We start from the raw sequence: 14,292 nt of genomic DNA, 5'->3' as shown, positions 1-14,292 counted from the left end.
TAATAATAATAATAATAATAATAATAATAATAATAATAATAATAATAGGGTGTGTACCGATTAATTACATGATTATATTGCTTTATACATTAAGGAAAATAATCACGATTATGTGTGTGTAAAATATGAAAAAAAATACGATTTTTAACACGCAAATCGTGAAAATATATTAAATATCTTAATTACTTCTCGTGCATAATTTTTACTAGATATTTTTTTGTCAATTTTGGAGTCTCCTTATAAATTAGTTTAATATCAATTATCTTTTAATGATAGTCATATTAAAGTAATGTCCATCTAAAATTAATTAAGAATGAAAAAATTTTATAATTTATATCATTCTCCCCTAAACACTGCAAAATCAAGTGTGTTATTTTAACTGAAGCTTTTCTTACACATTTCTTGTCATTTTAAATTACATCGTTTAACACGGTTGAACGTATTAACTTTTAATTTAATACGATTAAACGTATTAATTTAACACGCAACAAAACACGTAAAACGAGCTTAAGTCAATGTGTCATTTTTAGACGTTTATGCGTGTAGAAATAATACACTTGGATTTACAGTGAAGTTGAATTCGCGAGAAGATTTTCTTCTTCTTCCATGCTCGTAATTCAAAAATTCATGAATTTTCAGCGTTTTCGCTAAGGAATTATCGAAAAATGATTGAAGAATCTGTAAAAAATATCGCCTGAGAAAAATAAAATTGGTATGTATGTTTTCCTGTTACATTTATTTCATTTATTATGCTTATAATATATTAGTTATATTATACGCTTACTATATTTCGCTGAAAATGTCACAGTATCTTCGTAGAAACTCACAAGTGCCAAATAGTATTAACTAGGTGTCAATTAGTGTCTGTTTGAACATTTTTCAAGGCTTTATTGATGCTAACGCGCATGATCATTATGCAAGTTCAAAAGACATTTTTATTTTATTCAACTCGTACACTCAAATTATCATAAAGTTAAATATGTCAACACTCACTATATCGGCGGTAACAGGCAAATAAGAATATACCTATTGGTGTAATGTATACTTGTGTACAATGCATGAAAAGACTGTTTGGCAATTTCTGACGATTATATCTTTGAGAAAATTGTTTTTCTAAACTGTAATAATACTTTATTTCTAATTAACTATCAAATTATTCACACGAAATTTTAATGTACACATATCAGATGCGTGGGTAACCAAGTTAAACTGCGACTTACTAAAATATACATGTCTATTGCATATACATAAGTATTTTTAAACGAGATTTTTTGCTTTCTAAGATTTATTATAATATTATAATAAATTTATAATAAATTTGAACATTTTTCATATGTGCGGATTTGTATAAAATCTGAAAATCTTCTTAGTATGAAATGGAAAGAAACGCGTAACGTATTACATTTTTTGCTTTTACGGAAAATATAGCTCTCGCTGCAAAAAACGTTATTTAATATTTTACGACTAGATTTGCTATAGTAACTAACCTTTTTTCCGTGTTCTTACGTGGAGACAACGTCAAATGGACTATGCCTATGGTTTTAATTTTATATCAAAAGAGGAATTGGAAAATTTCAGCACTGTAATAAAATAACAGTGCGACTAGCGAGGAAAATATAAATTCTTTCGTACAATGGTATGAATAACGTATTACTGGTTGACATACGTACCGAAAGCATCGAAAGTCCAATTTCGAAAGACACGGAGGAGCATGATGTTAAAGGGCGTATCAAGAGCGGTCTTTCTATCCGATGCCATCACGGATATATGCAGCAAAACGCAATAGAACTGCCACCACTTCCACATTGTTCTTCGGGGTGGTGCGGACAATGAGCCAGAAGTCGCTTGGCTTTGACGGCGCCGCGTTTACACCCGAACTGTGAAACTTGGTGTTTTGCAGCAGAAGTACGTGTTGCACCGTCCGAGATCGAAGTATCCAATGACCCATCGTGGAGTCGAACCTGCAAAGAAGGCTCGGATGCAGTGGAAGATCCGAGACCTTGATCGCCGCCGTCTGTCAATCGGAGGCAAGGCCACTTTGTTTGTCGCCGCAAGGAACAACAAACCGTGAATAATTTGAGATTTCAGAATACTACTAAAGAACTGAAGACTATTTTTCGATGTCCTCGTAGAAGATTGAGGAATAATTTGATAGTTAAGTATGACAGTTGGTGTCAAAATAATCAATTAGCGTATATTTTATACAAGACGCGGACGAATGTTAACGAAAAAAATTAAAGCAATTTTTACGATATATTTAAATAACACGTACACGTAAAATACAATTAAAATTATTAACTTAATTATGGTATAATATTGACTACACAAATGCTGTAGTGATGTAGGTATCTTATACACTGTGTTTTGTATATAAGAATAGATGAAAATTGTGTTGAAAATTACACGTCAATCCCGAATACGGCGTGTATTAGGTAACTAAAAGAAAATAGCTATCAGTAGATTTCCTTTAAAGGCTAATCTTCTTTCACAAAGATGGAGTTGTCTTGAGCATGAATTCAGCGAATGTTTCTCCCATAAAAGAAAAATCAATCTCATTTATCGATTTGCAGATAGAAACTCATAAATAAGTATTTTGCGTTAAAAACGTAAACAAATTTATTACAGCAAAGTAAAGCAAAAAATTTCGGTAATTCTTCAGTTTAGCTACAGCAGCACAAAAAACGATGAATTTAGGCTCATTCGACGCGTTTTTGCACGAAACGACCGAATCTGGCAGAAAAAAGTGTCGCTCTGCCCCGCGACGCGAGATATTAATCGTTAAAGTTGACAGGAATCAAAATTTCATTTACATTTTAATTTTCTGGGCACTTTCGCTATTTGATGAAGATCGAAAGGCGTACGTGTCATCGTGATTGTGACACTATAGCAATAAAAATTATTGTTATATTTCTGTATTTATTGAACAATTTCTATCCACAGTAAAATTGCCTTTTTTGTCTCAGCTCAACGACTCGCTGTAAAGCGCGTCGCGACTTATTTTAATATACAACGTGCGCGGTGCATCAATAAAGCGCGTTGAATGAATTGTAAGAAAATCGTTTCTTTTCTCTTCATTAAAATACACATACATACATTCACACACATGCACCGCAAATTATGCTTTGAAAATTCCACATTAATCCTTGAATGCGCGTGTAGATTTCTAAGAAAACTGTCTGAGCTATTTATAACTTTATTAAGTATGTTTGAAAATAGAAACATATTTAAAACTAAATAATTAGAATTGATAAATAAGATCTTTGCGCGTTTATATGAACTTGAATAGCAAAAAGTACAACAGATCTTGCAAAGCTGTTAGCATAAAAAAAATGTGACAAAACTGATGCCAGAAATTTCTCGTATTCATCATATTTCTATGTCGGCAGAAATACTGTAGCAAATTGTTATTACTTATACATTTCTATAATGTCACAAGTAATATACTCGTATTATTTGTATACTATTCAGTCGAAAAGTATGTTAACGCTGACATTACGTTGTGTGTTTTATTCACGATTCCAATGAAAGATGACGATAGATTAAATTTACCATATTAATTTTAGCATCTGACAATTTAATCCATGATCTTCGATTAGAGTCATAAATAATAAGGCACAAAGATATAGTGTCAAGCATTAAAATATTATTTGATTGAATAATATTCAAATAATATATGTTAGGGAAGACCGGGGCTAAAACGTCTACGGGGTAAATCCGTCTAATCAAATATCTCGAAACCTGTATATTGTGCAAACTCGCATATTAACATTGTAAACGCTGCTTATGGTACCCATGTAACCAACGGAGTTTCGGCAGGTGCCCTGCCGTGTTATGATTTTTACGAGGGCAAACGTGTTTTTGTAGTGAAAAGTAAAATTGTCTGCGTGTGGAAATTTTGTAATATCTGCAATAATATTTGCTCTCCAAATCTCGAGGTACGTGATTATAAATGCATGCTGATTATGAAGAGTAATGCATGCTGAACACGAATCCAGTGTAGATGTCTAATATTTCATGGGCAATCAAACCTGAAACTGATTTATCCCGGGGGGTAGATGGTTTAACCCCGGCATTTTTAAGATTTCAATTTTTTCACCGTTTTTGTTTTTGCTCTATACCGGTTAAACAAAGCAACGTAGACAAAAATTTCCTATATAAATTTTGTAGCTAAAGGTTCACTCTTACAGTGGTATACCACATTTAACTACAATTATTTATTTTGTTGTTAAAAATCGGCACCGAAAAAAAACAGACGGTTTAGCCCCGGTCTCCCCTTGAGACGTAATACACTACAATTGTACATATTATATTGTTTGGATAAACATCTGGAAATCTTGGAAAATATTAGATGGTTTATTCTTTTCGAGAGAATGCATTAAGCGTTAACATACAGAGTCCCGAATGTATCTAGTTACGGCATTGCTCAAAGTATTCAGCTTCTTGATTACCGATGCAGTACAGACAGCACGCAGCACTCTGATGATGAAAACATTTGATGTGTAACGAGCACCTTACATTCGTAGCTTTTCATTTTTCAAATATATATGATCTACAATTTCGCATCATTAACTTATGTAATCTATTTTACATATTTTTCGCATATCTAAAGCGGCATATCATACTATTGTGTTACACGTCAGTTTTATTGGAAAAATAGATTAATCAAGACAAGAATACTGTGAAGACAAACGCAACTTCAACATTAAATTAAAATAAAATTTTTTTGTATTAAATTAAAACAAAATATAAAAGTAACAGAAATAATTAATCAACAAATTACGAAACAATTCAAAATGTAGAGATATTAGAGATTATTATTATTATTATTTAAATTGACTTAATTTAACTTTCTGTTACTTTTCTTGAAATTAAGGCTCCTGGTCTCTGCTGATGCTGTCCTTATTTAATGACGTCAGAAGCGAGAAATGACACGTTGAAATTTTTTGTATGGTATTTCCAAATAAAAAGATATTTGCATAAAATAATACTTCAGATCACTTCAAAAATACTCCGAGTTCTATCCATTTCCTCTAACAGTTAATAAACAGTCGTAAAATGATTATAATACGAAGCTTAACTATGCACGTTTATGCGCCTGCGCATAAGCCTAAAGGCTTTGCATTACCTTCATTTTATCACTGTTTATATTAAGAACGTTCTCTCATCCTTATACTAGAGAAAATCGATTTTCTTAGGATTTTCTTGAAACTGTGAATATACGTTAATTTAGGTGTGCTTTATGCGTGGTATAAATTTCAGTACCTCTTCCGGTATAAAAAATAGAGATACTGAGCCTCAAAGTTTCAACTTTTACTAATGAAAAGGTTTTCCAGGCCAAACGGTAAGAGATACGAGGTTGGCCAAGAGGACCAAAGTTGCTCCTCTCGAGTTCTACAAGGAAAAAATACCAAAACTAAAAAAAAATAAATTCTAAATTTTTTTTTTGAAACTTTGAGGCTCAGTATCTTTATTTTTTATACCGGAAGAGGTACTGAAATTTATACCACGTATAAAGCACATCTAAATTAACGTATATTCACAGTTTCAAGAAAATCCTAAGAAAATCGGTTTTCTCTACTATAAGGACGAGAAAACGTCCTTAAGCAGGGACCAGAAGCCTCAAGATATGTTACATAAATCTATAGAAATAATTAAATTATTCATAAAGTTTAAAAAAATTGCTTATCTCACAACTCATCAATTCTTTAATCAATCAAACTAATCTTCAATGATTCCTTTCACCAAGGATCTATGAATCATATCATGCGACGTGATCACTTATCTTCTGTTGCATTTTTCTGCCGTTTATAAATCGCTTACACGACGTGCCGCGAGATTGCGACAGTCGCAAAACCAGTAATGTTGTCGGCATTCACTGGAATATGTGTTACGATTCTTACGTTAACAATAATATCTCAATGATGTTTCTTTACAGTTTAATTATAATTTTTATATTTTATCTGTTACTTAATTCTTCAGTCCAAGATTCAAAAACTAGATGACTGTATGGCTTCTGTTCTAAACAATACCGTAAAAAAAAACCGAACTTTAATGTGACATTGAATTAAGATAAGGATTTTTTGGATCACCCAGTGGATCAATACTCCGAGAGGGTATATAAAACGCAAAAACGCCAGGGTATTCAGTGTTCTTTTCTCGCGCATATAATCACGCAGGTAGGGTGATAACGTTCAGAATGATGAGCGCTCTCTGCTTCTGATTGTCTTTTTAATTCGCAAATTAATAAATTAAAAATTAAACGTTTGACTAAAAATAGCTAACGAATTATGGAGTGTGAAAGAATCACTATCCTAATGATGCGCGGATGGGGTGATAATGAACGATCGTTCACTGATGTCGTTCGATTATTTAATGACACGTATTCGAATCGTCAATTTAATAAGTCCACTATTTTGAAAACAATACGACGTTTCAAGATTATACTGCAAGTGTAGCGTAAAAAATCGCTTTAGGTCAGGCAGGCTATCGTCTGCACCTAACGATGAGAAACAACTTGATATTTTGCAGAGTTTAATTGAAAATTGCAAAAAAAATTAATTCATTTTCGCCTAAATACTAATTTTCACGTAATTAGAATTTTTTCTCTGACAAGTTACCTGTAATGTGTAATTCACTTTTACCTAAATATTATTAATTTTTACATAATTAGTAATTCCTTGTGTCACTAACTACTAATTTGCTGATTCAATAAAAATTTAGATAAATATATGTAGTATTACGGCACTCTCTTCGATTCCTTTGAAATTTTCAAATTTTGTGTATTAATTTTGAATAGTAAAAAAGATTCTCAGAAGGAAAATTATATCGCTCATGTTCCATTTGTTTATAATAATTAATACTTAAAATATCACGATGTTAGTAAGTGAAGAAATAATAATTTATGGATAATTATAAACTGCACTATTTTAATTGTATTAAACAAATATTGTTATCAAGTGATAGCTGTATGTGCCCAAATTAAGGCTCTTGGTCCCTAAGCTGAGAACTCTGCGTTGACGGTGGCGCCGTACCGTCGCGGCAGAAGTAAGAACTCTCTCCTCTTACGCTCTCCAATGGAGAATTCTGTCTTGTGACATGTTGACAACCTATTTTGCGTTGCGTTAAATTTCTTTATTATTCGCTCTGTACTTGTGCTATAACGTTTAACGTATTCGTGAAACTCGTAAAATTGACCGTATGGTAAAATTTGCAAAAAATACATATGCGGAATAAGGAACATTCTCCACTCCTTTCGATAGTCGAAAACGGTTTGTTTTTCCGTATGTTTAGGCTTCGTTTTATGGCTGTTTGTTTATTATTGTTGAGAGAAAAGGATAGTATCCGGTCAATTTTAGAAGTGTGCTGAAACGATCTATAGTGATTTTTTATTGAAATGTCTTTTTATTTCGAAAAATACCCTAACATAAAATAGGGTAATTTCTCGCCTCGATAGCAAGAAATTCAATATGGCTGCGGTGACTACCCAGGAGCCTTAAGTAAAATTTTTAATTTTTTTTCATTTTTGATATGAACTCGTGTGGCACTAGATTTTTGTACGTACTTTAATTTTGTAAAGCCAATTCAAAGATTTCTTCTAATAAAAAAATGTCATAATTACTGCCACTATATAGGATCCCTTTAATAGTACTCATGCACTTGGTTCGATTTGACCAATGTTAAAAGAGAATATACTAATAATAAAAATTCGGATGATGTAATACTAATCAAAATTAATGATAGCATTTGGAATCTTATTTGTTGCAATTGTGTTTTGAGAAATAATACGATGACAATACAAAGCTACCCACTCGCTCGAGTCATGTTGCACGAATGATATTCAGTGCAGTCAAAAGCCACGTGCTCGGGCCCTCGGGCTCGAAATCGCACCATTTTAATGCAGTGTTGCCAACTCGCTTATGGAATAAATCTCTGAATTCAAAATCAGAATTCAAAAACCTCTAGAAATTTCCAATTATTCACCAGAAAATCTAAAAATCTCTATTTTTTTCAAGACAGAACTTTAAAGGATAAATCAATTAATCGAAAGGATCTTGTCCACTAGCATCTCGATAATTTGTTACTTTGATCCAAATTTTGTCGGTATCTTGCGTTTCTTCTCATTAGGGCCGGTATCACAGTTTCCGATTAACGTGATTCTTCGATTAAACTCACTCTGCATCTCTTTCTAACTATCCCCCTAGAAAGAGATGAAGGAGTGAGTTTAATCGGAGAATCACGTTAATCGAAGACTGTGATATCGGCCCTTAGTGATGCCTGATTCTTAATCGATTCATCGAGAATCAATTCTTTTTTATAATAAAAAGTCGATTCTTTTACCGATTCTTAAAATATTGATTCATCTCGTTGAATCGATTATTTTCAGTTTGGATAGAGGGAATCAACGTTCTTATGTTTTTCACTAGTAAAGCTAATAATGCTAAATTTCAGCAAAAGTGTGCAAAGCAAGTTTTGAGATCAATTTAAAAATATAAACCTTTATAGTCTATAAAGCCTATTACATAGTATAAAATTTATCAATAAACAAAGCTAGTCTGGCTCGTGTTTGAAAAGCAGCTAGAAAAAGGACGCGGGACAAAAAAATTTATTACTGCAGATATACACATATTACACATGTTTCATATCATATACACATCATACATATGTAATTATTGTCAGATACTGATTTAAAATCTTTGATTTAAATCTTCCAACATTGCTCCCTATTCGAAAATAAAATCTTTAATCCGGAAAGATATAAAACGAGGCCACAAATGTAGATATCTAATCCTATAAAATAATATTTAAAAAATATTTAAAAAAAAAAAAACTAGAGTAATATATTTAAATATTAGTCGTTTTTTCTTAATGAAGCGTTTAATGTAAAATAATGGGTACTAATTTATTTTCTCATTTGACATAAACATATATAGAATACATAAATATCTTATTCCGATTTTCATCGTCCATGAAATAAAAACGCTATGAAAAAGTTTAGATAAAAAGTATCATGTATTAGAAAATATTACTACTTTACTTGTTATGATTCTATTTTACTTATTTTTCTCTTTTTTAAATATTTATCTAAGCAACGGGCTCGTTAATTAAAATGCACAGTAAAATTTAATCTACTATAATGCATTTGATACTAAAATTGTCCAAATAATGTTATTAATATATATCTTTATGGCATTTCAAATTTCCTGAAAATCTTACCTATATGTAAAAGATCATGCTTGGTAAAAAGTGTAAAAGATAATATTCTTACTATAAATTTGGAGACATAATATCTCTTTCGCGAAAATCATCCTATCATCACTTATTACTTTCCATCAAACTCATGCAAAAATTCGGCGAAATTTCAGCGTTTTCTTTACTTCAGCATCTATGATATGTTTGGGAGTACGAGTCTGCAAATTCCTTAAAATATGCCTTTCGCTATCAGGGCTTGTCCCTTTGTTGGCAACTCCGGTGGCAACAACCGCATAGTAAAGGTCTGGGTAGTTCCTACAATTGAGGCGATCTGTTTCTTCGGGCCAGTAAATTTTTAAATATGGGAAACGATTTCCATATCTTGTGCTTAACTCGTCCATAGCTCTTCTGAGATCCACAGCTTGTTGTGCGATATTCGGGAGGAAGATGGCTTTATTTATATTTATATTTTGTTTAGACACGAAGGCATCCATCTTTAGTATCATCTTCATGTGGAAATATTGCATCTCTATTTTTACTTTAGCCATCGCAGTTTTCACAAGCACAGGGGATCCTTCCGGAAGGTCCAGGGCGGCAACAAGGAGGGTTTTGCGGAGTGCAGGTCTCGATTCAATCAAAATCTGCCACATCTCTAATGTTCTAATAAAGGTCATGTATCGTTCCCGCGAAACAACACCCGATATGAAGATGTTTTCTATTTCGGTTGCGCTACAAACATCTTGCCATCTATTGGTGAGATATTTATGATTTGGATTGAAGTGGGATCTGATCCTTTTGACGATGGTCATCAGTCCTGCCATGCCAAGAAAGACTAGGATCTGATCAGAGTGGATCTCGGAGTGGATCATATTAGTAGTCATTATTACTGTTAAGTATAGCTCAGATGTTATGTGCACCTTGCACATGGGCATGCTTGTTGGTCGTTTTTCTAGTGTTCAACAAATGGCCGTCACTATTATATCTTCAGGGTCAAAACCATTATCAGGACAGAGTATAGCGTGCGGAGGTTCGATGTATGTGCCTGCATCTACTACGGGCATGCGGATCTGGCTATGAATTCGCTCATCTACGCTGATGTTGGAAAATTCCAGATGATCGGACACTTAAAAGAATGTAAAGACACGAAAAGTATAGAGACCTCTCTAATTAAACTATTATTGATAAGGATTAATCATTTGCTTTCGGGGACCGTAATAAACAATGCGTCAATATAATGAATTTCATTTTAGCTTCATATGAGAATGCGGAGTGCACAATAAGCTATTACGCTTAATCTAGGATTAAATATATATTAATACTGGTATCCTTTAGCTCACATTTTAAAGTAATACATCTATTTATTAGTTTCACAGATCCATTACTCTTTAAATTAAAATAAAAAAATTTGACTCATATACAGAGTTCAAATATAAATTACATTGACATATTACATAAACATATTCAAATTGTAATACGCGTGCATAATTAAACATAATTAATATTTCAATAAATAATATTACGTGTATAAAATAATTAGTAGCAATTACTTAATTTATACGTAATAAATAAAATAATAAACAAATTACTCACACATTTTTTGATTGCTTCTAATTGCGCCCAATGATTCTAATAATTCCTCCTCCTTCCAGGCTCTTTCATTATTATAGCAAACAATACTTGCAAAAAAATTTTAATTACGATTACGACGCGCATTAATCATCGGAATATGACAATTGCACCTTGAACGACTTTCGATGTTAACAACACGCAATTATTTATCATTAGTAAATTGATATATTGATATCTTGCACCGCTTTCGGTCATTTAAATCACTTAAATCGACAATTCGGATGTATTATTCCACATCTTTTCAATTAAAAAAAAACAACAGATGACTGATGTTGCGAAATAATATGATTATGATACGGATAGTATATAGCAAACTATAGGTTGTGATAATAAGATTGTAATAGTAGGATTATGATGTGTAATTACTATTTTGATAATTAAATTATGATATTTATATTATAAACAAAAAGTATATACGAAGATCGTTCAAGTCAAACCGGAACTTTTAGTTGCACATGATATAAAACGAATACGATCGATCGCGAAGAATTTTTTTTATAGTAATAAATGACAAGTGTCTATCATCGGTATGTGGCGTAGTTCTCTCGAGTCAATTGATAATCAGTTATGCAAAATGGCGGACAACAGCAAATTATTATGAAGTTTCTTGTGAATAAAGTTGTGAAACCGGCGGATATTTACGAAGACCTCAAGCACAGTACGATAATGAGGCAATTAGCCGCAGTAAACCATTTGAATGGTGCAAACAATTTAAAGATGGCTGTACATCATACTACCCATCGCACTACTTGCACATTATTGGAACTTGGCTGGAAGATATTGTCTTATCCTCCCTAAGCCTTGCGTCTAAGATCTCGGAGCAATTTCTAGCATCGTGGACACAAGGCTTCACAGTCCAGACCTCGCTCTGAACGATTTTCATCTTTACGGACCTTGAAAAAATTTCTTGGGAGGTCAGCATTTCAGAACTGACGACGAAGTAAAACACGCTGTCCGATCCTGGCTCCGGCGTACAGACAAATCTTTTTGTGCTACTGGTATCCAGGCATTAGTGAAACGCTGGGGCAAGTGCATAAATGTAACAGAAGAATTATTGTCCAAATATTGAAAAATAAATATAGTTTTTATTTCTATAAATGCGTTCTGTTTGCGTTATTTCGTACCCTTAAAGTCCCGATTTGACTTGAACGACCCTTTGTATATAGTATATATGTGCGTATACATATGCGCGCGTATACATATGGCCCTTCTAGGATTTCCATGAAAATTTTGATTTTCAGTTTTCGATTTCAATTTTTGCCAAAATTGACACATAACCGAATATCGTTTCGGTTTCGGTCGAAATTAAAAAAATGGGAAAAGTGGTCAAGCCCAAATGAGTGTGATGGTCGCACGCGCTTCGCTCGCGCGACCAACTTCACACTCATTCAGAATCGATCACTTTTCCCACTAGTTGTACAATATACTATTAATCATGACTATTTTTATATTTTATATTAATTAGTAAAATTTAATAAAGTACACATCTCATATACTGCTCTACATTTTAATTATAAAAAAAAATCTATTTTTGGGCGATCGAATATATGGCATGGCTATGTAATTTGACATTCTGATTTCAACTGCATTTTATATCAAAAGAGGAATTGGAAAATTTCAGCATTGTAATAAAATAACAGACGTGCGACTAGCGAAAAGAATGTAAATTCTTACAATTCGTACGGTGGCATAAATAACATATTACTGGTTAACATACGTACCGAAAGCATTAAAAGTCCATTCTCGAAAGGCACGGAATATGATGTTAAAGGGCGTATCAAGAGCAATCTTTCTATCCGATGCCAATACGGATATATGCAGCAAGACGCAGTAGAACGCAGTAGAAAAGGTTGAAGAACATAATAGAATTAGAAAAAAATTGCCAATATAATAAAAATCAAACGGGCACAGTAACAACTGTGCCGCAACCAACAACGTAGAGCTACGTCTACTGTCACTAGTTCATGTTAAAGTATTCAGGGAACGACAGTTGATGCAGCTCTATACGTTGTTGGTTGCGGCACAGTTGTTACTGTGCCCGTTTGATTTTTATACTGGCAATTTTTTCTAATTCTATTATGTTCTTCAATCTTTTCTACCCCTATTTCATATATAATTTTTTAAAATTTGGTTGATTAATTCTTGAGTTACATACGTTAAAATTTGCTAGAAATACGTACTATACATAGAAGCTTAATAAAGCTGGGTCTAATCAACCAAATCTTAAAGAATTATATATGAAATAAGGGTAAAAAAAACTGAAGAATATAATGTAATTAGAAAAGTTGCCAATAATTGATATTAAATTGCCAAAATTGAAAGTGGTTGAAACTTGAACATAATTATTTGCTTATAATATTGTTCGGCTTTCTCATTTAGGAAGCTTTTTGAGACTTTTAAAACTTTCAAGAGGAAATGAGACTATATAAGCTATCTAATGACGTATTAATCATTACTCTACGATGATTAGTTTCGAAGATATAAACGTTCAAAGTGTGGCATGTTTTCGTTGCATCTGTGCTCCCAATGTTATCCTCTACTTACTGTCGACAAAGACATAGTTTTACGTCAAAAATTAAATAAAAAATTGAAACGATTTTTATGACATATTAGATATCAGTAGATTTTCGTTAAAGGCTAATCTTTTTTCGCAAAGATGGAATTGTCTTGAGCATGAATTCAGCGAATGTTTCTTCCATAAAGGAAAAATCATTCTCATTTATCGATTTGCAGATAGAAACTCATAAATAAGTATTTTGCATTAAAAACGTATCTATTACAGCAGAGCACGACAAGACATGCTCTTTTTTTATTTCATCGTATATAAGAATATAAGAGGTGACCGAGTTCAAGTCCATACCAGAGTCCCTATAATAAGAGTTAAGCCAATGTAATGATGATGTTTTATTGGTCCGCCAATGTTTCAGCCAAGTTAATGAGAGTGAGACAATTAGACAAAGTTATTAGTGGGAGTGAGACAATTAAAGCTATATAACTGGTCCGCCAGTCCGCTATTTTATAACCAAGAAGAAGTTAGTGGGAGTGAGACAAAGCTATAACGGTGTCTTAACTCTTATTATAGGAACTCTAGTCCATACTGCAAGAAATGCACTTCTCGGCCGATTTTTGGTAATTATGCATTTTAGGGGAGGCACCTCCGATGACCTTGGCTTTGACATACGTTATCAAGGTCACCCTCCTGAGTGACCTTCAGAAAGTTTTAACCGGCGCTCGTTTTTTATTAAAAAGTTATAAACAAAAAAAGTTTGAAAAATGTAGCAGTTATTTTGAGTACTAATAGACATAAATGCCTGATATTTATGTGGAAATAGTACATGTATGAACGAAGGAAAATTATATAAAGCAGTGAATTGTTGGTATATTAAAAGAAAAGTTATTTAAAGCAGAGAATAGTTGGTATATTGTTGGTAAGTCATCCATGAGATACTGTTGTTGACGCGTTTTTTTTTAAAG

The 14,292-nt window shown here is 32.7% G+C and overlaps 1 protein-coding gene across 1 annotated transcript in view; it reads right to left on the bottom strand.

Moving 5' to 3' along the window:
* LOC112461622 (phospholipase B1, membrane-associated-like) overlaps positions 1–1,806 on the bottom strand; it is a 10,709-nt gene extending 8,903 nt beyond the window's left edge. The window contains exon 1 of the mRNA XM_025026939.1: positions 1,671–1,806. Coding sequence (XP_024882707.1) covers positions 1,671–1,806 — 136 coding nt within the window. The remainder of the gene's footprint in view (positions 1–1,670) is intronic.
* Between the last annotated feature and the right edge of the window lie 12,486 nt (positions 1,807–14,292).

This window comes from Temnothorax curvispinosus, unplaced genomic scaffold, assembly GCF_003070985.1.
Source record: "Temnothorax curvispinosus isolate PA1 unplaced genomic scaffold, ASM307098v1 QBEX01001249.1, whole genome shotgun sequence".
NCBI lineage: Eukaryota > Metazoa > Arthropoda > Insecta > Hymenoptera > Formicidae > Temnothorax > Temnothorax curvispinosus.
This window is presented reverse-complemented; position numbering and strand designations above follow the sequence as displayed.